This window comes from Poecilia mexicana, unplaced genomic scaffold (genome assembly GCF_051168715.1).
Source record: "Poecilia mexicana isolate PSO_F unplaced genomic scaffold, ASM5116871v1 scaffold_15, whole genome shotgun sequence".
NCBI lineage: Eukaryota > Metazoa > Chordata > Actinopteri > Cyprinodontiformes > Poeciliidae > Poecilia > Poecilia mexicana.
The window spans coordinates 771,376-797,500 of record NW_028263384.1 but is presented as its reverse complement, the minus strand read 5'-3'; the positions used below and the strand labels follow the sequence as shown (position 1 = coordinate 797,500).

General features: G+C 46.5%; 2 protein-coding genes across 7 annotated transcripts in view; one reads left to right on the top strand and one right to left on the bottom strand.

Annotated features, from left to right (window-relative positions):
* Positions 1-25,427, bottom strand: part of fars2 (phenylalanyl-tRNA synthetase 2, mitochondrial) — an 80,120-nt gene extending 54,693 nt beyond the window's left edge. For 2 of the 6 annotated variants that reach the window (XM_088012881.1, XM_088012884.1), the window contains exons 1-9: positions 25,386-25,427; positions 21,253-21,385; positions 13,574-13,748; positions 8,756-9,075; positions 7,833-7,919; positions 7,551-7,610; positions 7,314-7,482; positions 7,084-7,246; positions 6,879-7,010 (exon numbers count right to left, since the gene is read on the bottom strand). In XM_088012881.1, the coding sequence (XP_087869007.1) occupies positions 6,879-7,010; positions 7,084-7,246; positions 7,314-7,482; positions 7,551-7,610; positions 7,833-7,919; positions 8,756-9,075; positions 13,574-13,738 (1,096 nt within the window). In that variant the 5' untranslated portion in view covers positions 13,739-13,748; positions 21,253-21,385; positions 25,386-25,427. Of the gene's footprint in view, positions 1-6,878; positions 7,011-7,083; positions 7,247-7,313; positions 7,483-7,550; positions 7,611-7,832; positions 7,920-8,755; positions 9,076-13,573; positions 13,749-21,239; positions 21,386-22,342; positions 22,519-25,385 lie in introns of those variants that run through there. The other 4 variants (XM_088012883.1, XM_088012887.1, XM_088012885.1 and 1 more) reach the window with 4 other exon arrangements.
* Positions 25,428-25,610: 183 nt separating this feature from the next.
* The window catches only part of lyrm4b (LYR motif containing 4), a 32,222-nt gene continuing 31,707 nt past the window's right edge, over positions 25,611-26,125 (top strand). Inside the window, exon 1 of the mRNA XM_015013903.2 lies at positions 25,611-25,750. Within this exon, the coding sequence (XP_014869389.2) occupies positions 25,665-25,750 (86 nt within the window). The 5' untranslated portion in view covers positions 25,611-25,664. The remainder of the gene's footprint in view (positions 25,751-26,125) is intronic.

Genomic DNA, 26,125 nt, shown 5'->3' with positions numbered 1-26,125 from the left:
GTATAAATACTAAATTATATAATATGAAATTATGTTTTCTGTATTAACACCAAAAAAAGCCTCATTATTTTTTTTAATCTGTATATATTTTCCTTATATTACTTAACATGAGACACTTTATTTACTGTAAAGTTTTTTAAATCAGTTTTATAGAAAACTGATCAGTTTTTGATTCAAACCTTCAGACATTTTCCCTTCTGACGTTGGTTTTTCTCCGATTATATTTTGGGTTTAAGACGCGATATGGAAAACCTAGAGCATCCCTCCGTCTCCTAGCAACCAGCAGAGCAAAGTCTGTGTGTAATTTGGAGGTGTGTGCGCCAAGAAGCCCTGCTGCAAGATATTTCAGCTCCAAAGCTGCGTTTTCTTCAGAATGTTCAAGATTAACTTTGCTTCTCTAAATTCAAATTTAAGGTCACATTAAAAATCATCACACCCAACGCTGCCAGTAGGGGGCGCCAGCTAGGCCTGTCCCGATAAACGATAAATCAATTAATTGCACGATAAATTAAACCTATCGACCTCATTTTAATTATCCTCTTTATCGTCTCTTCCTCCCTTTTTCTTTGTTGATGACACCGAATGAAAAAGGCTCAGCTCCGGTCTCTCCACTGACCCTCCCTTCCTCATTTCCTTAGTGTAATGTCCAGCGGACACGACACGAGTTGTTGGCCGATTTTCAAAACCTGAGACACATTAGCCGACAGAAATCCTGGGTATAACGGTTCGATTGTGCCGTGTGGTTTCCAGCAACACAGCCATTATTTTGGACTTGTAGCCCAAAATAATGGCTACAAGTCCAGTTAACTAATTTTAAAACCAGGCATTAATCAATGCTTTACTAGAACCTGTGATGCATGTGGCTAGAGTCAGCAAAGTCCTGACTGAATGAAAATCATTATAACCCATTTATGTCACGTTAACAAGAACAGCTGAAAACTTACCGGGTTTATCAGCTGCGGTAGCAATTTGGCTCCAACTCCTCTCCTTGTCATTTCTATATTTGCACTAAATGTTGGATAAATATTAATGTTGTTTCCACATATCATCTCCGATGTCCGCTGGACTTCGTGTGGCTCCGTGTCAGCTGTTTGGGATTCCCCTCCATAATTTCCCCTCATAAAGCAGGAGGAGAATCCGGCTTTCTGATTGGCTACCTGTCACATTCAGCGTTAAGCGGTCGGGGAAAACCCCTGATTTAGATCGGAGCCACGACGACCTACATCACACTGCAGGATGATCGGCTACGAAATCAGCAGCGACAATCTTGGATCGGCCAACGATCTAAGATTGTTATGAGGGGAAAATATGGGGCAGAACATCGTGTAGTGTGAACTATGAACATCAGGTGGTCGGATGTGCCCATTAAATCTAGAGATACTGAAGGGCAGTACAGTATACAGACTTCATAATCTGCACTAGTATTTATTTCCATTTGGCTTTATGTTGTTTAGTTTTTATTCAAGTACGTTTTTTGTTAATGGAGACTGAGAATCCATTTTATTTTTGGTTGTTTTGTTTATTTAGTTTATCAGTTCCAGTGTTTTGTGTTCTTTAGAAAATAAAGTGTATGGCAGGAAATCACTGCATTATTAGTCATTTCCATTAAATCAGAGTCAAAAGGTCTTGAAACAATATTATCGTTTATCACAATAATTTTTTTGACAATTAATCACTCAGCAAAACTTTTTATCATGACAGGCCTAGCGCCAGCTGCTCTGGCAGTGAACTGGTTTCCATCAACTGGTGATTAACTGGTAATGACAGGAACACACAGGAAGCTGACTGGTTATGGAGGAAAATCTCTTCTTAATCACCATCAGGAGTTGAGTTTTAGTTTATATTAAATTATTTTTATCCATTAGCACATTAACCTCTGACACATCCCATAATACTCAGCCAACTTTCACCACCTTCATCACGCTCCTCCTCCTCTCATTAACTCCCTCCTCTCCCTCATCGGGACGAGCCTCCGGCAAAACATATGGCCGTCACGCTTCCCACCATTAAATAAAACACACACACACACACACACACACACACACACACACACACACACACACCAGCCAACACCAACTGGTGCCCCTGTTTCCGCCTCCTTGTGGAGATCAGGTCCTGCCACCCATCTAAGCCTCCTCTTCATCGTCCCATTAATATCTCCTCACCCCCTCCTCCTCTTCATCACTCCCTCCTCTTCATCACATTAACTTCCCCTCGTCTTTGCCACTTCTGCCTTATTGTCTCCTCTGTGCTGCAGAAAAGGTGTGTGTGTGTGTGTGTGTGTGTGTGTGTGTGTGTGTGTGTGTGTGTGTGTGTGCGTGTGCGTGTGTAGGGTGGATGGAGGAGGGGTGATGCTGGTTGGGGATGGGGTTGGTGTGGGATGGGGGGTGAATGAGTGGTTTCCAAGGCAACGAGCCACATTGCCGCAGTGGATACGTATGGGAGGTGGAGAGGGTGAGGAGTGTTGAAAGAGTGAAAATGAGAACAGAGATGTGTGTGTGTGTGTGTGTGTGTGTGTGTGTGTGTGTGTGTGTGTGTGTGTGTGTGTGTGTGTAAACTGTCAGCAGAGTGACTTTAACTGGATGTAAGGGTTTTCCAGGCAGATTGTGAATGAGGACTCGGATGATCGGAGTGTCCAGCCGATACACACGTCAGATGTAAACCTTAAAGCCGCGATGATGAAACCGCAGGAAAAACACAAATGCTTTACAAAAACACTTAACACAGAAACAGTTCAAGGATAAAAACAACAGCTCAGTGAAAGAGGCTGCTCATCTTCAGTGGTACGCTCTGCTAATGCGCTAATAGTGGAGCTAATCTTTCATTCAACGTTTTAGCAGCTTTGCTAACTTTGAAAACATTTAGCGCCCTTTGGCCGAGGATGAGGCGCTGCACCAAGCTAAGTGGAATTGTGAGATATTAAGAAATTTGTTACGAGAAATCCTGCTAATCCTCCTACAGTGTAGCTAATTTTGTAGGTTAGCGCTTTAGCAACTTTGCTAACTTAAAAACACTTAGAGCCTCAACCTTAGCTAAAGTATGCTGTCTCCAGCTAAGTGGAATTGTGGAAAATAAAGAAATTTGTCACGAGAAATTAATTTTTCTGGCTACTTGGTATTTTTCTAAACTTTTAGTTGAATAAAGTTTGACATTTTTCCACTAACTCCATGTTGGTGTTCAGCTTTAGCGCTAGCATAGCTAATGCTTATAGTCAGTGCTTTAGGATTATTGCAGCTAATTGTTTAGCTAGTGCTTCCCACCATTGCTTTGAATTTAATTATTTATTACAAAGAAAGTGCAAATAAATAATATTTTTCACTATGCCGGCGCTAGCCAGAATGCTATCAGGTTAAGTCTGATCATCTCAGTAATCTGATGGCCAGTTCAAAGGTCACGCCTCAGAGCTGTAATATCTTCATAAAGTGTTTCTATGATGCATGTTCTGGTTGCACAGACAGGAGGAAGTTTAAACTGGAAGAGAAAACAAACATCTGGGTGAGAAAGGAGCCTGACAGGCACTACTCAGGGAAAATCGATGTTTCCAAAGCAGCTGAGTGATGATGTCACAGAGACCGCTGCAGAGAAACGGGTCAGAGAGGAACTTGGGTCGGGACTCGGGTCTCGGAGCGGGACTCGGGTCGGGACTAGGAGCGGGACTCGGGTCGGGATTCGGAGCGGGACTCGGGTCGGGACTCGGGTCGGGACTCGGAGCGGGACTTGAGTCGGGACTCGGGTCGGGACTCGGAGCGGGACTCGAGTCGGGACTCGGAGCGGGACTCGGGTCGGGACTCGGAGCGGGACTCGAGTCGGGACTCGGAGCGGGACTCGGGTCGGGACTCGGGTCGGGACTCGGGTCGGGACTCGGGTCGGGACTCGGAGCGGGACTCGGGTCGGGACTCGAGTCGGGACTCGGAGCGGGACTCGGGTCGGGACTCGGAGCGGGACTCGGGTCGGGACTCGGAGCGGGACTCGGGTCGGGACTCGGGTCGGGACTCGGAGCGGGACTCGAGTCGGGACTCGGAGCGGGACTCGAGTCGGGACTCGGAGCGGGACTCGGGTCGGGACTCGGAGCGGGACTCGGGTCGGGACTCGGGTCGGGACTCGGGTCGGGACTCGGGTCGGGACTCGGGTCGGGACTCGGTGTTAGCTGCAACTTGTGTTCATGAACACTGAGCGTACAGCTGCCTCGGCCTGATGGAGATCAACAGAACCTATTCTGGTCCGGACCTGGCGACCTGTCAAACCCAGAAATTTAAAAGTTTTTATCTTAAACATTTGTTAATTTTTGGTGGTGATTTGCTTTTGTTTCCATCCACAACGGCCCTAAAACGTTGTTGGACGCACTAATCAGTTTGTTCCATTAGAGTTCATTTTGTTCGATCAGTTCCAGTTTCATGCATTATTTTTCTTGTGAGCGCCGTTTTAAAACAGGAAAGCTCTGCCAGACGTCGGTCCGGTTCATGTCATTCAGTCCAAACTCCTCGGCTGTTTATCTCACACTGAAACTCCAGTCTCATTTAATCTGCTTCCTGTTTCTGGGTTTGAACTCGACGTGAACGTCTTAAAGAGGCGGACCCGGTCCGCTCCGAGCGGTTCCGTTCTCATTAGAACCCAGAGCATGCTGCTGGCTGCACAGCGGCCATCAGCGGGCCGACAGCCCGCCTCCACACGTCGACGTGTCAGTGGAAACAGAGCGGCGGTTTGATCCGGCCGCTCTGCGTCTTTAAGAATGTTTTATTGATTAGAACAAGCAGCGCCGAGCGGAGCGGCTTTGTTCAAGGGCGAAGCAGCAAGTTTAGCACTTAGCCGCCTGACAGCGAGAGAGCAGGCGGAGGAAGAGACGGACCGGATACACCTGGAGAGACGGCAGCAAGCAGGGCGGGAGGGTCAGACAGGTAACGGGTCCAGGGAGGGACACCTGGGGGACAGGTGGACGTCCTGAAGGAATGTCCAACTGAGCAAAATAATTTTAAATAGGCACAAAGTGTGATTGTGATTAAAAGACCATATTTTCAATAGAAACTCTGAGTTTTCTGGAAGAAGCCTAATAAAAATATGATCCAGCTTTAGAGAAACAGCCTGGCAAACCAACCATTTATCAGTTTGACACAACCACCATATTTTACAGTGCAGACTCCATCGACCAATCAGGTTCTGTCCGTAGCGGAGAGCCACAGGGCTCTGGTCTGGTCCCAGTTACCGTTTTATTACTGAACGTCATCCAAACATCTTGAGTGAAAATGAAGATTTTTATGCTGATGACACTGAATAATAACCGAATGACCGGATCAGGAAACGGGTCAGTTCATCCAGCTGAAGTTCACCACCAGCTGGATGGCGACCCTAACGATGACCTTAGTGACCCTAACGATGATCTTAGTGACCCTAACGATGACCTTAGTGACCCTAACGATGATCTTAGTGACCCTAACGATGATCTTAGTGACCCTGACGATGACCTTAGTGACCCTAACGATGATCTTAGTGACCCTAACGATGACCCTAACGATGATCTTAGTGACCCTGACGATGACCTTAGTGACCCTAACGATGATCTTAGTGACCCTAACGATGATCTTAGTGACCCTAACGATGACCTTAGTGACCCTAACGATGACCTTAGTGACCCTAACGATGATCTTAGTGACCCTAACGATGACCCTAACGATGATCTTAGTGACCCTGACGATGACCTTAGTGACCCTGACGATGATCTTAGTGACCCTAACGATGATCTTAGTGACCCTAACGATGACCCTAACGATGATCTTAGTGACCCTGACGATGACCTTAGTGACCCTGACGATGACCTTAGTGACCCTAACGATGATCTTAGTGACCCTGACGATGATCTTAGTGACCCTAACGATGATCTTAGTGACCCTGACGATGATCTTAGTGACCCTAACGATGACCCTAATGATGACCTTAGTGACCCTAACGATGATCTTAGTGACCCTAACGATGACCCTAACGATGATCTTAGTGACCCTGACGATGACCTTAGTGACCCTGACGATGACCTTAGTGACCCTAACGATGATCTTAGTGACCCTGACGATGATCTTAGTGACCCTAACGATGATCTTAGTGACCCTGACGATGATCTTAGTGACCCTAACGATGACCCTAACGATGAACTTAGTGACCCTGACGATGACCTTAGTGACCCTAACGATGATCTTAGTGACCCTAATGATGACCTTAGTGACCCTAACGATGATCTTAGTGACCCTGACGATGACCTTAGTGACCCTAACGATGATCTTAGTGACCCTAAAAATGACCCTAACGATGATCTTAGTGACCCTAACGATGATCTTAGTGACCCTAACGATGATCTTAGTGACCCTAACGATGAACTTAGTGACCCTGACGATGACCTTAGTGACCCTAACGATGATCTTAGTGACCCTAATGATGACCTTAGTGACCCTAACGATGAACTTAGTGACCCTGACGATGACCTTAGTGACCCTAACGATGATCTTAGTGACCCTAACGATGATCTTAGTGACTCTAACGATGATCTTAGTGACCCTAACGATGACCTTAGTGACCCTAACGATGATCTTAGTGACCCTAACGATGACCCTAACGATGATCTTAGTGACCCTGACGATGACCTTAGTGACCCTAACGATGATCTTAGTGACCCTAACGATGACCCTAATGATGACCTTAGTGACCCTAACGATGATCTTAGTGACCCTAACGATGACCCTAATGATGACCTTAGTGACCCTAACGATGACCCTGACGATGACCTTAGTGACCCTAATGATGATCTTAGTGACCCTAACGATGATCTTAGTGACCCTAATGATGACCTGTATGGCAGTGATCTGATCTGTGTGGATCGAGTCGTCTGTTCTGACCCGACAGCAGCAGCTCCTGCTCCATCACGCCGCAGCCCAGCACCTCCATCCAGTCGCCCTGGAAACGAACCTCCATCTCGAAGGAGGGGTGGGTGAAGGGGAAGTAGCAGTCGACCCACCTGACCTCCACGTCTGAGGGGAGGAAGAGGAGGGTGAGGTCGCTGAAGAGGATCTTATCGGTCCGGCCCGGCCCGGCTGGCCTCACCTGGTCCAAACAGGTGTGTGACGAGTCGGGTCAGGGTGGTCTTCAGGTCGAACTCCACCAGCTTGACGGCCTCCAGGCTGTGGCTCTCCTGCTTCTGGGCGGTCCGGCGCCCGCCGCGCTCGAACAGGCTCAGTTCGTCGCCACCGCGGACCCTGGAGAACAGCTGCAGAACACACAGTCAGAGGTTCTGCCGTGGCCCGGTCCACTCCGCCGCACGGCGCCGTCAGAACCTCGAGGTCGGAGAAGAGTCGGACCCCCTCCATCTGGTGGAAGACCGGGTAGTGGCTGGCGTTGATCTCGTCCCGCCGGTACACGTCTCCGGCCAGCAGGAAGGCGTCCAGACCGGACCGGACCAGCTCCCTCTGGTGGGCCGAGGTGTGGGCCCGCAGCATGGTGGTTCTGGAGGCAGCAGGACAAATGGGTCAGAACCAGTTAGGGTCAGCGTGGCACCGCAGGGAGCAGCTCACCTGTTCAGGTAGTAGTTATCGCCTCGCTTCCTGCAGGGGTGATCAGGAGGAATCAGCAGGCTGCAGGACAGAGAGGACTGGTTCTGGACTGGTTCTGGACTGGTTCTGGACTGGTTCTGGACCCAGCTTCCCTCATCCATCCTTTTTTCTCGACATTCTTCCAATCAACAACATCTAACCAGCTTCAGTGTCAGTGGAGTCGATGTGGAGGACCAGAACCAGAACCAGAACCAGAATCAGAACCAGAACCAGAACCAGTTGGTGCGTCAGGAAGCTTCTGACCTGTCAAAGTTCTGCTCCACCGTCACCACTGGACTCAGGTTGTCGTGGACGGAGAACAGAGGGTTCCCCCAGCGACCGACGTACGAGCTGCAGAGGAAAGATGGAGGCGAGGAGAGAGAGCTATAAACCGGTACCGGGTCAGAACTGGGACCACCGGGTCAGAACTGGGACCAAACCGGGTCAGAACTGGGACCAAACTGGTACCGGGTCAGAACTGGGACCAAACCGGTACCGGGTCAGAACTGAGACCACCGGGTCAGAACTGGGACCAAACCGGGTCAGAACTGGGACCAAACCGGTACCAGTTTGGTTCCAGACTGAACCCAAACTGAACTAGTCCAACACCTGGAGGTATCAGCGCTGGTAAAAACGTTAAAGGGTTAACAGAGGAGCCATGTTGGCACGACTTCCTGGGGGCGGAGCTTCAGAAACAGCAGGAGTTTTTAAAGAGACAGAGACCCAAATTCAAGGTGATAAATCAGGAAGTAACATTTCTTCTAAGTCATATTTGATATACATAGCATTTTTATAACAACCCAAGTCATTTTTAATGTCAATATGTGACAGTTTGGTAGGGTTACCTGCCCCTAACCCTGTACAGGATGAATAAACTCTTATTTTTAACAGTTTCCCGATTATGCCTGGAAAACATGACACCGCCCCTTTAACATCTTCCTCTGGCTTCAGCCTGACGGCCCAATCAACTCCGTTTCCTGTCATTTTTCATTGTTCTTCCAGAATTACATTTCTGAGGTCAGACACTGATGTTGGACCTGGTTGACCGCTAACTTTAGCTTGTTCTACCAAACCCGATTGTTCTAGTCTTTAAAGCATTTATTGAGGCTTTTCCGGTCTGTTCCTGAATCTGTTCCTCCAGAGCTCTGGTCCGCCGGGCAGCTGGACCTCTGTCCGTCGGGTCTCACCTGTAGAAGTGAGCTTTGATGCGCTCCTTGATGAGCCACAGCGGGTGGTACGGCTGGTTCTGCAGGTGGAAGCCCACCTTGGCCAGGATCTTCGGCGTGATGTTGGTGAAGTCGTCGCGGGGGTAGGAGTGGCCCAGCAGCTCGATGGAGTCCTGGCCAATCACGGGCTGCAGGGTGCTGCCCCCGGTGCCGAGCCGCCTGCACGGCGCCGGGCCGCCGGACCACAACTCTGAGAGCAGGCGGCGGAGCAGAGGCCGGGTCCGGAGCTGACCGCAGGGGAAGAGCGAAGGACCCAACATCATGACGACGAGTCCATGGAGCTGCAGAGGAACGGCAGACAGTCGTCAGGAATCTGTCCGTCTGGAACAGGATCTGTGTTCACTGGAACGTCTCCATGTTTCTGGCTGCGGCTCCAGAAGATTATCCAGCCACTACTAAATCATCTGGTTTCCATGGGAACCATAAATACCAACAGACAAAACATGAACAGCCAGAAGGTTTGATGAGAAAAACAGTTTGCAGAGTTTATGGCAAAATCTATTAAAATACAGAAATCTTTGATCTTTAAGGTAACTTTAAAATCTCGATCTCTTGAACTCAGCATCGTGTCTCATGCTGTGAATTTTAGGTTTCACTAATTAAACTCCTGCATTAGACTCATAAAGGCTGGGATTTAACTTTAGTATTTTCTTTTTAAACGAAACAATTAATGCATTAAAGTAATTCAGCTTCAGGATGTCGTTAAACTTCAGGTCTTTCATAGATTTCCTGTTTTACTGAGACATGAAGACTCAAGAGAGCAGGAAGAGAAAACTTTTTATTAGTTAGGGAGGGATGGAGGGAGGGATGGAGGGATGGAGGGATGGAGGGAGGGATGGATGGATGGATGGATGGAGGGATGGATGGAGGGATGGATGGATGGATGGATGGAGGGATCCATCCCTCCCTCCCTCCCTCCCTCCCTCCCCCCCTCCCTCCATCCCTCCATCCCTCCCTAACTAATAAAAAGTTTTCACTTCCTGCTGCAGGTTGATGGTTTTATATCCATCTCCACGTTTATCTTCTGAACTCCCTGGCTGCTAAAGGTTTCTAAACTTTAGGATCCTGCTGGACTAAAATCCGACTGATCGCCGCTTCCAGTTTATAACGGAGCAGAAATCAGCGTCACCTGAAACGGTTTGTTCTCGGCTGACAGCCGCTCTTCCTCCTGCCACTGTTTGCTGATCAATCAGCCTGGATCCGGTCAACACATTTATCATTTGCAGTCAGCAGCGGGGAGGAAGGTGCAACAATAAATCGGCAGCTCCTCAGCGGAGGTCAGGCGAGGCGGGAGCCGCAGGTGAGCGTTTACGATTACACTAATGGATGAAGATCCAACAGCAAAGGTCGCAGCGCGCCGCCATCAGTTACCCACAGCTGCCCTTTCACAGGCAAATGTTTGCACCGTTCTCCCGCAGCCAACAGGCTGCAGCGCTGCAGACGCTCTGCAGCAAAACGCAGTGATGCTGCTGAACCAGACCAACTAGTGCCGAGGAGTCAGGGGTCAGAGGTCACGGAGAAGTCAAGGGGAGTTCATCGGCTGCAGGTGAAACTAAACCATCAAACTGAGGCTGGGAAAAAACTCACTGACTGAGCTGGAGGTGATTTTCCAGAGCAGGACGAAGAACCAGGCAGCTGAAAAAACGGATAAACTTTTAAAGATAAAACGAGAATAAGTCGAGTTTCTGCCACCACAGCGTGATGTCATCAACATGGCTGGCACAAACCGTAAGTAGAGGGTTGGCAGAGGTCGTCCCCCCTGGGAGGCTCAGAGTGAGAAACGTTTCAGTTTGGTTCCTCTGGTAAGGCAGAGCCACCGATCAACGGTCAGAACTCAGTACGTTTCCGTCTCTCCTTCAGCGGGTTGGCCCAAAAATCATCAAGCAAATATAGAAATGCTTTTTGCAAGATTGAGGAAGTTATTTTGAGTTTTTCCATCAAACTTTTAATCTTTTCCAAAGTGATAAATCAAAACCTGAATCAAAACATTGATGGAAACGGTTCATCTGGATTCCTTTCAGAGAAAATTAAATCATTTTTCCTGCATCTTTTCTCACCTCGGTGTTTACCAGGCTGAAATTTTCACTTCCTGCAGATTCATTTCTGCTGACATGTTTCAGAAAAATTATTTTTTTATTATTGGGTCCATATTGTTCTGCTTCACGTGGATTTTATGAACTGAACCCGATTTTCACGATTCCCCGCGTAGCATGAGATCCTGGGCTCCATATGTCCGATCCTCCGGCGCCAAACAACAACATGCATATGGCCGCCCACACACACACACACACACACACACACAGACACACACACACACAAACACAAACACACACACAAACACACACACACACACACACACAGACACACACACACACACACACACACACACACACACACAGACACACACACACACACACACACACACACAAACACACACACAAACACACACACACACACAAACAAACACACACACACACACAAACACACACACACACACACACACACACACACAAACACACACAAACACAAACAAACACACACACACACACACACACACACACAAACACACACACACACAAACACAAACAAACACACACACACACACAAACACACAAACACACCTACACACACACACACACACACACACAAACACACACACAAACACACACACACAAACACACAAACACACACACCTACACACACACACACACACACACACAAACACACACACACAAACAAACACAAACACACACACACACACACACACAAACACAAGCAAACACACACACACACACATAGGGCTGAAACGATTCCTCGAATGATTCGAGTACCTCGATTACTAAAATTCCTCGAGGAAAATTTACCTGCCTCGAAGCTTCGTTAATTTATGTTTTATTAGTTAGCGCACCGTGTTCCGGCCGGGACTTCATTGGCGTTGCGCGGAGCTCTCACTTCCGCCTCTGAGTTGTTGACAAAAGCTAAGTCTCAGCGGCATAAAGTCCAATCTTCAAGATTGGCCCGTGGGGATTTTATTGATTGATGATAATGCCCGACTTTTTATCGTTTTGGGGGAACCAATAAGCATCCTTAAAATGACTGGGGGAATGCCTGGAGTACGGCAGCATTTCTCCTCCGGGGCTGCTGGTTGAAAGCGAACGGCGGGAAGAGCGCTGAGGTGAGCGGATAGCCTGAACAGGGCGGGCGGCTGAGTAGCTGATGCTTACCGTGTAAATGTAGCTTTACCGACGAACCGCACAATAAATTTCATATCCCGGTCTGAAGAAACGGGTGGCGGAGCGCATCGTACATGGCTGGTAGATGAGTTTCTGAGTGTGACCAGTGAAGGTGTCGTAAATATCCCGTATTGCTTCCCCCCGTGTTCGTCCCCCGGTCTAACGGTTCGTCAGTCCGCTGGTCTATTTCCTCCCCTCCACCCCATGTCCGTTCATTCGCCCTCTCCTCCCACTCCAGGCGGCATTTCCCGTATTTTCAAACCCAAAGCGTGACAGGTTAGGTGGCAAGGTGAGTTTAATTAATCTATTAAACTCACTGAAGATGAATACATAAACTAAAAGCTGGATTGTAGAGATTTTTTATAAGCATATTTGTGAGCCTGCCTCTTTGTTATTAAATTCAATAGAATTTCAGATTTTTCTATAACTTTTCTTCTGGTTAACTTAGAAAGTGAGCTATTATTGTTACAGGTTAGTTTTCTAAACTACAAAAAAGCAACTGTTAGGGATGCTCAAATATGAAAAATTGGACTGATATTGATATCTGATAGTAACACCGGTATTATGCCAGATTTACCAATATTTCATTTTATAATTTTTTTTTATCCGATTACTCGATTAATCGTAAGAATAATCGATAGATTACTCGATTACTAAAATATTCGTTTACAACAGCCCTACACACACACACACAGACACACACACACACACACACAGACACACACACAGACACACACACACACACACACACACACACACACACACACACACACACACACACACACACACACACAGAGTGCACATGGGGGTTTTGGATCTTTGGAGTTTTTCCTCCATGGAGACGATTATTCAACACTAAAACTACATTACAGTAAATCTGTTACAGCATTAGAGAGGTCAGAGGTCACACAGGCCTGCTGGTGACGAGAAGACAACAGTTAACGTGGATCACTGAGACCTGATGGAGCTCAGATTATTTAATATTAAATGTTATTTTAATAATATTAAATGCAGCTAACTCAGGTCGAATGTTTCTGTTTCTATGGTTACGATTAAAAACGAGGAAGAAGGGGTTGGGGATGTCGCTTGTGCGTCAGCTTTACGGTCGTACCAGAAACACACGAACACAAAGGTTCCAGATGAAAAAAACTGATGGAGATGAAATGTCTAACATGTTAAAATCTATGTGATTAATTAATTAAATTAGTGATTTATTAAACTGGACTGAGGGAAAATGTCTCTTTGGACGTGAAGGTTGGAGTTCCTAGTTCTAGAAAATCTGAAAGTTTTCGACTTTCTGGAGTTTAGTTTCCATAAATCCATCATCAGAAGAGCCGAGTGGAGGGAGGCTGCTCTAAATATGTGGATTTATTCAACATTTAGCAAATAAAGGTGTTTTAACTGAGCCGTTTCTCTGAACCAAATAAACCCAAAGTTTCTCTCGTTCAGCTGAATTTTACGCCTTTCCAGCGATTTCTGCTGGAAAGGCGTCCAGGTTGGCGGTTCTGACGGGGAGCGGAGCGGGAACAGCAGAAACATGACTCACGGGTTGTGAAGGTTGTTGAGAAAATCCCTTGTTTGGCTGCCAAAGGCTTGTTCTGACTAAGCGCCGCGGCGGCGGCCAGCAGCGCCGCGTACCGCTGCCAGATTGCTGAAGGACGGGCGGCACGACCCGGCCAGAACCCAGCAAACACCCCAGCCCCATCACCATGGTGACGCACCTGAAGAAACACATTGGAGAGGCATAAAAGACGCGGCACTGCAGGAATGTTCAGGGATTCATCCGGACAGAAAACAGTGACGCGCTGACAGCAGGAAGTGATAAATCACTGACTGCAGAGGAGGAAGAGGAGCGAGGAAGAGGAGCGAGGAAGAGGAGCGAGGAAGAAGAACGAGGAAGAGGAGCGAGGAAGAAGAACGAGGAAGAGGAGCGAGGAAGAAGAGCGAGGAAGAAGAACGAGGAAGAGGAATGAGGAAGAAGAACGAGGAAGAGGAGCGAGGAAGAAGAACGAGGAAGAGGAGCGAGGAAGAGTCCTGAGACACACAGGAAGTGCAAGGACACGATGCACAGCGCTGCTGTCCTGCTTCAATTCTCAGCATCAGACTGGGCTGCTGGTACCGAAGACATGTTGAGTCGTGTGTTGGCTGCTGGAGAGCGAGAGAGAGCGAGACGTCCAGCAGACAACAGGAAGGTTGAACTCATTTAATCTGGAATATTGGCGGCATTAAGAAAATCTCAGAGCTTTTGTAACTTTCTACAAACTGCTGCTGATAACAGCCATGCTAACTATGCTAACTGTGGCACAGTGACACTTCCTGTGGCACAGTGACCACTTCCTGTGGCACAGTGACACTTCCTGTGGCACAGTGACCACTTCCTGTGGCACAGTGACCACTTCCTGTGGCACAGTGATCACTTCCTGTGGCACAGTGACACTTCCTGTGGCACAGTGACACTTCCTGTGGCCGGTTACACCTGCCGCTGCGTCTCGGCGCGACGAAGCCGGATGGTGACGGATTGAAAACAGATCAGCTCCTCTTCATATCTACTGACCTCATCGCCTGATGAAACTCCACCAGGAGATTCTGACTCTAAAATGAGTTTCTTAGTGTTGACTTATAATTTGCAGATTATAAATGAACCAAATATGAAACGTTTTCCAGAAACGGTGACAGGAAGAAACGGATTCTGATCAGTTTGTCCAGATTATAGCAGATATTTATATTCAGTGAAAGATTTATTTTATCATGTACTAAATGAAAACAAGTCATTCAAAGCGTTAACGACGACAGAGCAACAAACTGACTTAACCTGTTAAATACTCTGCACAAAGACGCCATGTTTAGTGACATCATCAGCAGGTTGACCTCTGACCCTGAACGGATGGAAACCAACATGGATGCCTGATCCGAGTGGTTCTGGGTCAAAGATCAGGAGGAGATGATCTGAGGAGCTGCTGAAGCTAAAACACAGCAGGAGTCGATCCGATTCATCCTCCATCATTTATCCCAGCTGCTCTTCATCTCCTCCTCCTCCTCTTCCTCTTAATGAAGTCATATCTGCGGATGTTCTGCTCAGAGAAGCAGGCAGCTCTTTGACAAGCAGCATTAGATCAAACCTGCAGCTGCAGTAACATAATAAAGAAAGAGATTTCTACGGATATAAAGAGAGGAGGAGGAGGACGAGGAGGAAGAAGAGGAAGAGAAGGAGGAAGGGCTGACATGATGAAGAACGAGGCAGATTTTATGGTCGGTGTAGAAAGTGCCGAGGCAGCAGCTTCATCTCATCCACCTGACTGAGCAACAACTGGTTTTCCTGGGATCCCACCAGTTCAGCCCGGCTCTACAGGAAACGGTTTCTACACACAGGGACGCGTCGCCATGGCAACAAGGATTCACTACATCTACAAAAATACGAGGAAAGTTTAGGGATGACATGATATATGGACTGATATCGATAACCGATCTGAGTATTGCTGATAATTCATTTGTACATCATAAAACAAACTCAGCGCTGAAACCTCTAAACTACCCACAATGCTTTGTGACGACAGAGGATCACCAGAACCTACTGAACTCGTTTAGCACCTGATGGTCCGATAGACCCGGTTCTACTGGAACCAAACCAGTTTATTTCAGGGTAGAACATTTCTACAGCTTATCAATAACTAGATATTGTGACAGACGTGATCAATATCAATAGATGATACATAGAATAATTAATATATCGAACATTCATTTAACTCTGATCCAGAACCACACAGCATTCTGGGAGATGTAGGCAGAGAAAAGACTTTAGCTGCTCAGCCTCTTAAGCTAGCTCAGCTAGCTCGGTAGCATCAGCGAACTCACTCTCTGCGGTTGCCTAGCAACAGCCTGCTGCGACATGCGCAGCAGCAGTTTCATGTTTCTCCTCTGACTCAAAACTGCTTCAAAATAATAAAACTGTGTGGAGCGAAAGGTAACAGGAAATCCCCCGTCACCTGTTTGGTTGTTTTTCAGATATTTAAAACAAAAAAATTAACCAATAATTATTGATAATATTTGATTAAAAAAAAGTTCTATAGCAATAAGCCATATTATCCACCCATAGTACCACAATGTGAAGCTTAGATACATCCTGAACCAATCAGGTTCTGCTCAGTTCAAACCATCATAATCTAAAACAATAAACCATAAATCTGCTTATTTTCTCTACATTTCCTCATGTAACAAACTGGTTTTATTGGCTGAGCCAGCTGTGATGTCACTTCCTCCTCCTCCATCATCCGTCCTGCCTGGTTTCTGTGTGAAGCAGATTTTCTTCCTCATCCTTCATTATTATTTCACAGCAGCTCGGTCAGTTTGGACGCGTCAGGACTTTGTGACAGCAGCGATGGGTCCGGCCCATCGATCGCTGCAGGCCGCCGCCCTGAGGGCCGCCGCCGCCCCGTCCCAATCAATCACCCCCCCGGCCGGGTTTTTCCTGCGCTGCTGACAGAAACCTGAAGCCAACTGGTGTTGATGTGGCGCTGCTGGAAATGCTGATCCCACCAGAAACAGAAAAACCTGAGCTGATGTTCCCCACAGAGAGCAGGACTCCCCGTTAACTCGACACAGATGGAGAAGTTTCTAATCATAAAAATGAGTTTAAACATAAAGTCAGTTTATCACATGAATACTAATGGATGAATCAGAATCTGATCCCACTGAACCAAACTGATGAGGCTGCAGCTGCCGGTCAGCGCGCTGCACTGAGACGATGTTAGCTGTTAGCCACAGCTGCATGAGGCAGAGTGCTAGCTAGCTTGGATGTTAGCATGCTGTACGAGCAGCCGTCTGCATCTTTGATTTGAGCTGAGAGCTCAGTGAGACTGATGTGAATCTGTGTGAACAGAGAATAAAGTTATTTATTTCAAACTGAGTAAAAAACATCACAACCAGCTAATCTGAACTCTGGACAGGCAGACATGAACAGAATGCCAGGATTTAGGAAAACACAAGAAACAAATACCTGGATATTTAATAAAGCCTGCTAATATGCTGAGTCATCATCAATCATTTTAGGTCATATTTCTTTTATTTTTCTTTTAAATGTGAACATTATTACATATCTGACCTCTGGCCCTGCGTACTGGGTCAGAGGTCAGCCTGGTGCCTGACGGTAGCATCAGAGGCTAACAGAAGCTAACCTCTCTTTGTCTGATGGCGTCTCACTTCCTACTGCAGCTGCTATTAATAGCTCCAGCTGATCTGCTGCTGGAGGAGCTGCAGAAGGTGAGGAAGCCACCTGAACACCTGCTAACCTCGACGCCGCAGGCGAGAACCCGCTGCAGCGCTAACACGCTCAGGAGAGGCTGAACACAGGCTGGAAGTTAAAATCTGAGGCACACGGAGACGAGCAGAACATTGTTGGCTGATTTAGCCGCTCGGCTCTTCAGGGATGTGAGAGAAACAGACGTCCGGTTCCCCCTGCTGGGCCGACAGCCATCCTCTGGGGGGCGCTGCAGCCCGGGAGCCACTGCTCATGATGAAGGAACACCGACGGAGACGGAGGGTTTACAGCAAAACAAGAGGCGCTGCAGAGCCAACCGCTGGCCGGAGAGTCAGCATGTTGGTCTGAGGGATCCAGAGGATCCAGGATCTGTTCCATCGGTCATGATGCAGGTGAGGGGTGGATGTAGAAACTGTTGCTCTTTATTCAGCAGAACTAGCCAGATCCAAGAAGCTCAATCACACTTCGCTTGACAGAGGTCAGCGCAGACCGCAGGACGACCGGCGGACATGTCCAAACACAGATCAGTTTTTACGCCTGAGCGTCGACAGCATCAGCGTTAAGGACCCACAGCAGCCAGACTGTCGCCCTCCATGCAGCACCAACAGGTGAGACCGGCCACCTGATAGGAAATGTAGAGAATGGGTTTAACTCTCCACTGACGGTGCATGCTGGGTCACAGGATAGGAACACAGCGAAGAGCCTCGACCATCTGCTGCTCCGTCCATCACCAACAGGCCCGCTCCACTGGTCCCTGAACGCATCTTCAACCCGCTGTTGAGTGTTTTCACAGATTAAAGAGGCTCCACAGACTGAACTGTTGCTCCACTCGGCCTCTGCAGAACAGCTGGTTTTTCTGAGCTAACCGGTCAGCAGCTGCAGAAAGAGGCCATCATCTGGACGACGAAACGGCAGCCTGCTGAGGAAACTACTGGACCAAAGCACCTCCACCTCACCAAGCCGTCAGCCTCTCTGGCGTTTAGAGCCTCGCCTCTTGGTGCAGTCAGACTGACTTCGCCTCTGTTGGCGTCTCATCCTCGGTTCCCCAAACTGATGGAAACGGACGCCAATAAATCGCTCTGAACTGAACCAGTTCAGGAACTAAAGTTCTTTTAGTGGAAACGCTGTGAGAAAATTTAGCTCCTCCTGAGGCAGAAACTTCCCCCAACCAAGAGGAGAAAGTTCAGCTTCTCTGGTTGGGATTTTAACTTTTCATGTTAGACTGAAAGCCGGTTGATGTGAAAGTTATTTAACTTTTATTTATTTCACCACCTTCCATCTTTATTTAACCAAACAAACTCATCAGAACCTCTCAGGTGAGCTGGAGTAAACGAGTTCCTCCAATCAGAACTCATCCAGCTCTGCTGCCAGGCAGAAAGAGAGACAGAACCCGACCCGACCCGATTCTCTGTTGGTTCCGTAGATCTGGGTCCAGAACCGGTCCAGAACCGTCTGACCGGACCGTCGGGCTGAACGGCAGTGAGGATGGAGAGTTTTTATTCCCACCAGTGGATCCGTTCCTGCAGACCGACCCGTTATTACAGAACCACAAGAGGCTCATTAAAACCCACCAACTGTGATTCAGCTCAGCTTAATTCAATCCTCCTGAATGTGACGTTTGGACTCTAAAAGTTTAAATTAACGATGCGAAACATGAAAATCTGACTGCAGCTAAACGCATTACAACACTGTAAAACATATTTTAAATATTCATATGATTTTACTGACCTGATGGAATATTCTGATGGTCTGAATTTGGGTTTTTATTCTCTGAGTCAGAACCATCAGAAATAAAGGCTTAAAATGTTTGAAACATTTATTTTTTCAACAATAATCTATATTTTAGTTGATCTGTTAAAATCTGGACCTTCATCCTGATGAACTGAGTCTCTTTGGGCTCTCTGGGTTCCACCAGAACCGGCCCAGGAGCTTCGTTCTCCTGTCATGGCGGAGAACCGACACATCTCAGATGAAAGAGGAAGCGGGTCGACCCGGAGGTCCGGTCTGACAGGCGGGATGACCGGCCTTCATCTGGAAATCTGTTCAACGTCTGACAAATAAGTACAGAAAATCTACCAGAGCCAAAACCTTAAAAAATATAAAATAATCCTGTTTCACGCTGAACAAACCAAGGAAACAATGAAACCATGAAGATCCGATTCAAACGTTCGACGATTAGAACCACGAAAAGATTTACTATGAGACTAACGTCAGAATATTACAAGGAAACAAGAAAAGATACGAGCTGTAGTCAATGCTAACCACTTACCGCTAGCTGCTCACTGCTAGCTGCTCAGCACTAACAGCTAACCGCTCGGTGCTAACCGCTCACTGCTAGCTGCTCACTGCTAAACGCTAACCGCTCGACACTAACTGCTCACTGCTAGCTGCTCACTGCTAACAGCTAACTGCTTGGTGCTAACCGCTCACTGCTAGCTGCTCAGTGCTAACAGCTAACCGCTCACTGCTAACCGCTCACTGCTAGCTGCTCAGTCCTAACAGCTAGCTGCTCACTGCTAAACACTAACCGCTCAGTGCTAACCGCTCACTACTAGCTGAAAACCCTTCAGCAGGCTGACACCAGGAAGGCCCTCAGGGGCCCGACACTCTGCTGCCTCTAATTGGCGCCTCCAGGTTTGATTTTCACATTTTTTACCGATCAGAAGACGACACTTTCAGACTCCACTGAGGGGTCAAAGGTCACAGAAAAGCAGATTTAAAGTGAAAGAGGCTGAAAATGCTGAATGGATGCAGCTAGATGTTGCATGAGTTTTTCCTTCCCCTGAAGTTCTGAGACGATGGGAGTGTGTTTCACAGGTTATATAACGTGTGTGTGTGTGTGTGTGTGTGTGTGACGTGGGCTCAGCAGGTTCAGGAAGGCTTTCCTACAACAGATGGAGGACACCAGCACACAGAGACGCAGCGCCAGGAAAACCCAAGAGCTCTCTGCAGAAAACAGATTTATCTACGCTGCCAGAACCAGAACCAGAACCACAGGATGACAGAAGCAGGACCAGAACCACAGAACCAGAGAACCAGAACCGCCTGCTGCTCAGAAACTCAACATGTTTCTGAGGATCCAGAACTCTGGTTAAATCCGGGTCGGGTCAGGAGCTGATGGACGGAAACAGGAAACAAAAGGAAGGAGACGGTTGGCGACCCATCGATAAAAAAATCTGTTATGGCCGATAATTGATATTTACGGATATCACATTTCCTTTCACCAAAACTCCATAATCCTGCTGTGCATCCAAACAAACAGCAACAACATGGAAACAAATATCAGTCCAGATTTATTGATCGGACGTCAACACCGATTTATCGTGAATCCCGACAAACGGAATCCAGAAACAGGAAGGAAGAGATGCGGTTGGGAAAAGGAAACAGGAAATAAGAAGAGATGAGAAAGAAAAGAAATAGAGAGAGGAAGAGCAGCAGGATGAGCTGCGACCGTCTGAACGTCCAGCAGACGCTCCGTCACAGATACACTGTAAAACACTTATTTATCTAGTTTACACTGAAAATATCAGAGTTCAGTTGAATCAAGACAAATTAACGTTTCAACAAGATATAGGAATTTGTTTAAGTCAATAATTCTTGAATATTAGAAGGAAAGTCTGATATTTTAACTTAGAACCTGGGAAATTATTTAGTTTTTTGCATTTTTTCTCCAGAGCAGCTTCTGGAGTCAGAGGACCTGGAAAAGGTCAGAGTTCAAAGCTGAGGTCACCATGGGGGTCAAGGCCTCCGTTTCCATGGCGTCGGCCTGACATTAAACACAGCGACGGCGGCGCGTTGGGAATCGTTCAGTTAAACAGTTTAGCGATTCATCCTGAGTCGGACGGCGCCGGTCGCTGCGTTCCCAGCCGGACTGACATTCAGGAGGCCTGCAGCCCCTTCACGGCGCAGACTGAACATCAGTTTTATTTAACACGACTGTAAATGTCAGAGTGTTTACCGGCTGGTTTTACCTCTCCACAGAGGAGGCCGGTCGATCCTCAGCGATCCGGCTCGGGTCGTGGCGCTGACGCGTCCCAGACGGGTTCTTCCGCCGTCTGAACACGGGAGGAAGCGATCGATGGCCGGGACGCCGGGGTCCTTGATCTGCCAGGTGGAAAGGAGACGGAAAACTCAATCTGCAGCTCACGGCTCAGCGAGACGGAAACGAGCAGCCGGAGAATCAAAGCAGCTCATCAGGGCTGAGAGGAAGCTGCTCTGACCATCAGGCTTCATTACATCCAATCAGCTCACAGCGTTCAGCAGCGGAGCGCCGCGGCACCAAGCCGCTGCGCTTCACAGGCCCAAAACTTTACCTTAGGATGAGGCTCACACTGGCTTAGGTTAGCTACAAAGCTAGCTGCACTAACCCTGAAGCACTAAGAATAAAAAGTAGTTCTGCTAACGCTAAAGCAGAAGCTAACATTAGAACAATACAACAAGGTAGTTAGCAGAAGCAAATGCTAAAGCGCTACAGGTCGGTTAATCCTAATTTTAAAGCAATAAAACACAATATTTCATTTAAGCTAACGCCTAAGTGCTACAACATATGATTTAGCAAGAGCTAATGCTAAATCGCTAAATTCAACCATGTTGATAGCCACCTTGTGTCAATGACGTGCTAACGCAGTAAAACAGGCTTCACAATAAAAGCATGAAAGTAAACTTCTACTTGAATCTTTAACATCAACACAGTCAAACTTTATTCAACGGAAGTAAATTAGAATTTATTAGAAGAATATTATCTACAGGAAGCTAAGTGCACTAAACGTTTTCAAAGTTATCAAAACCACTAAACTCCGTTAGCTCTGCTGTTAGCGCCTTAGCGGAAGTGTGCCCACCACTCGCAGTTATAAATAACCTGAAGTGAATTTGCCCCAGGCAGGTATGGAGCCGCTAAAGCCCGGATCTTCACGTTCCAACACCGCAGCGTTCCCGTTCCCAAGCCTCCATCCGGCCGTCACTCAGCTAATGCGGCCTGTTCTCCCAGAGTCTCTGATGGAGTAAACTATTTATATTTAATATAAATCACTGGCTTTGAGGAGGTTGGAGCGGAGTTATTACCGGGTGATTCCCGGTAATGTGGCTGATGTTGTTGCGTGTTATTGGGCAGAACGGCGCCGTTTCTCCTCAGAGTCTGGTGCAGCGCTGAAGCCGTGACAGGAAGTGATCAGAGCCGACCTGGGACTGGGAAATGAGACGTGACGGAGGATGAGAGGCGCTGCGGCCCGGTGTGACAGAAGCTGCTCCTGATCTGCAAGATTCAGAGGAAGAGTCGGTCCGGGCGGCTGGGACTGAAGGAAATCCTCCTTTATTGATCTGAGCAGAGCCGTCCGTCACTCAGCTCCGCTCTCTAACATCCAGCACAGGCTGACAGACACGGAGGAGCCGGAAACAAACATTTCCAACTATTTATTTATTAAACTGGGTGTTTTTCTCAATGTAAAGGAACAGCAGGAAGTATTCTGTGTCTCTATTTGTAGAAATATTTAGTGATGTTTGGACTTCCACAGCTCTGCCTTTATTTCTATTAGAAACCCAAAAGTTGGACTTTATCTTATAAAATCAGTCTCTATTATGATTAATAATCCACGATAATTAATAATCCATCTCCCTCCTCTGCCATGTGGGGCGCCACAGGGTTCACTTCTCGGTACCATCCGTTTTCCTGTATCTGCTGCAACTTGGAGCGATTATAACTCAGCATCACCTGTACTTACATCATGATGCAGGTGATCAACTCTCTAATCAGGTAATACAGCAGAACCCAGTCTATTCTGTGCAACTTGCCTCCTAAAGACGTACAAACATTCACCCGTTTCCATGAATTTAGCTAAGATATTCTAAAAAAATTAACATTTTTCTAGATATACTTAACATGTTATTGGCTGGCGTTTGAAAAGCAGCCAATCCTGAAGTGGCATTTATTTTCCTTGATGTTGATTGGCTGAACCCCAAACAGGTAGATAAAGAAGACAGACAGTAGCTCCAGCTCCACAATTCATATTTAGGTATATGTAGTGAATGAAAAGGAGTCTTTAGAAAAGGGCTTAAGTATGTATGGACTGTAACAACATTCAACATTTCCTCGAAAACAGATGTAGCGGCTAAAATCCTATATCTTAGGCTACTGGTTGTTGTTGAAAGGCGTTGGTTTTACGTGCGCTCAATTAAGATTCAGCATGCCGATCTTCCGTTTGATATAAAGTAAAGTCATTTATTTACAGTACAATGTCCATCGTCTTACTGTTTTCCTTAAGATCCACATAAATTCGACATACATCCAAAAACCAAGCACAGTAGAAAACTGTTTGCCTCTGCCTATTAACAACACCTGAACAGAATCATGATTGACCTTAAATAACCCATCCCCCATCAGACACTCAGAACTCAAAATAAAATACGCCCCCTGGTGGCGATAAACACCAGAAAGGATAAATGGCTCCTACACAGAGGTTTAACTAACATTGTTGACTTTGACTGATTGGACTCAACAGGTTCTGACTTCCTCCAGAACCCGCCATGTCTGCCCGCTGAGACCCGTTTCATTCCTGCTTCTGTTTAAACTCAGATTAAACTTTTTAATTTGAGAATTAAGTTCTGCAGAATTCAGGATTTATGGTCCTGAAAGTAGTTCATCGCATTTCTAAAATACAGCCAAAAGATACTTTTAAAATAAAACTCACAAACTTTACTTCCTTCAAAATATTTCAGATTTCTTTGGCCTCCATATCTTCAAAACTTATTTAAAAAATAGGACAAAATTAAAATCAAAACTCAAAGATAAAATAATAATAAATGGATAAAAAAACGACCAGAAAATGTCACAAAAATGTGACAAACATCTAAAAGTCATTTAGATCTATGAACTGTGTTAGCATAACACAACTTGTGTATTTGTTGGGTTTTAGCAAACACACCGGTCTAAAAATGGACCGGGTCGCATCTTATGAACGTTCAGCGCCGACACAGAACCAACACAGGCGACACACACAGCCGGAACCGTGACCTTTACTCTCACAGACAGACGGATATCAGGAGTCAGGATGTGACCTTTTACACATCCAGGCTAAAGATCAAACCCCACACACACACACACACACACACACACACACACACACACACACACACACACACAGGTCATGGGGTTTAACACTACAGCAAGTAGACTCAGAGATAGTAACCCGGTTTAAACCCATTAGAACATTTAGACCTCATCAGCATCAGCATTTAAAAATTTTGTTCTTTCAACCAGTAGCAGATGGTTAGCATCTCCCTGACCTCTGACCCCAAATCCAAGAGGAGTTTAAAGGGAGGCTTCATGGACACAGAGAGGAGGAGGAAGTTTAGATCATCTCATCCCCTACTCCAACATCTCTCAAAAGCAGCAAAAACAAATGAGGTGGATTAGCATAACTAGCTAGCGGCTGATGGAGACATCCAGGACGTGTTGCTGTGAAATATCATCTCTGCTGCTTGGATATTGAGCCGTTAGCATGTCAGGGCTGTCATGAGGCTGTTATACAGAAACAGTCTTCAGTCAGAGGCCTCTTTTGATGTGTTGCAAGACAGACTGCTACAGGAGAGCCTTTCTGCACACAGCATCATAGGCCACATCATCTCTTTAAATATTCTTACAATGACGTTTAGTTTTTCCTTTGGGATAAATCAAATATTGTTTAATTGATAAAATCAGATTAATAAAATGAAGCTTTATTTCCGTTTTGGGAACATGTAGCTTTGTTACTATTTTTAACAGTTCTGGTTCTGTTGAGTTCAGTTTAAGAACGGTCACAGCAGAACCTACTAGCTGTATATTTAAAGGTTGAAGGAGGTTTAAATAGCTTTGTGTCTGTGTAACCATGAGGGTTAGATTCATTTAAAGCAACTGCAGCTCAACCAGTTATCTCTGCAGCAGGGTTGCTCACATGTTGACCCAAAACAAAGACGTTTTATGTGTACAATAAAGCTGTGAAAAAGCCGAACCACCACCAGTTAGTGAGGTGTAGTGAAGAATTTAACCCACTTGGTGTAGCTCATTCATTAAATCCTCATGTTTCTCTACTTAAAAACATATTTAGAGGTTGAAGAAGCAAAGCTAACTCACCTTCAATCACTCTCCTGAGTTGGGCTGTTTAGTTGGCGGAGGTGCGCCTTTACGACTTAAAGGCAATAAATATTCTTTTCCGTCTCAAACGTATATTTATTATATTATTTGTCTTTACATTTTTAAACAAAGATTTTTTTAAATAAAATAAATAATAAATCTGTGATTAACATACAATTTGAAATAGTTGTTTCTGTTCAGGCACAATTTGGTTACCTAGAAATCAGGGTCCTGGAACTCAAACGGAAAGAGGGACGGAGCCGCATATCGTGTAGCATCATGGCTGCTTCCACTCGGTCTCAGGTGATTTCTCTGTACAAGGTGATGCTAAAGGAGAGCAGCAGGTTCCCCTCCTACAACTACAGGTGAGTCCGGGGCTGTCGGCGGTGTGAAGGGTCCTTCCGGCCGGTTTAAACCGTCTGTCAGCGCCTAAACACGCAGCTAGCCGCTGTGTTTACATGAAGCAGGGTCAGTGTTTATGAAACCCTGGATGTCCTGGAGGAGACCTGAAGGTTCAGTTTCCAGGCTAACATGAGCTCTGACAGTTTAAACCACAGAAATATTAATGTGAGCATATATTAATGCGCACAACATCAGCTTTAAAACACGTTTTAAATCTGATGGCGCTCAGGTCATGATGGGTCAACTGCTGCTTTAAATAGCTTACATCTCATACTGTCTATTAAATCTAACGTTATTGTTGATGGAATTAGAGATATGGATGAAATCCTCCAAAGTAA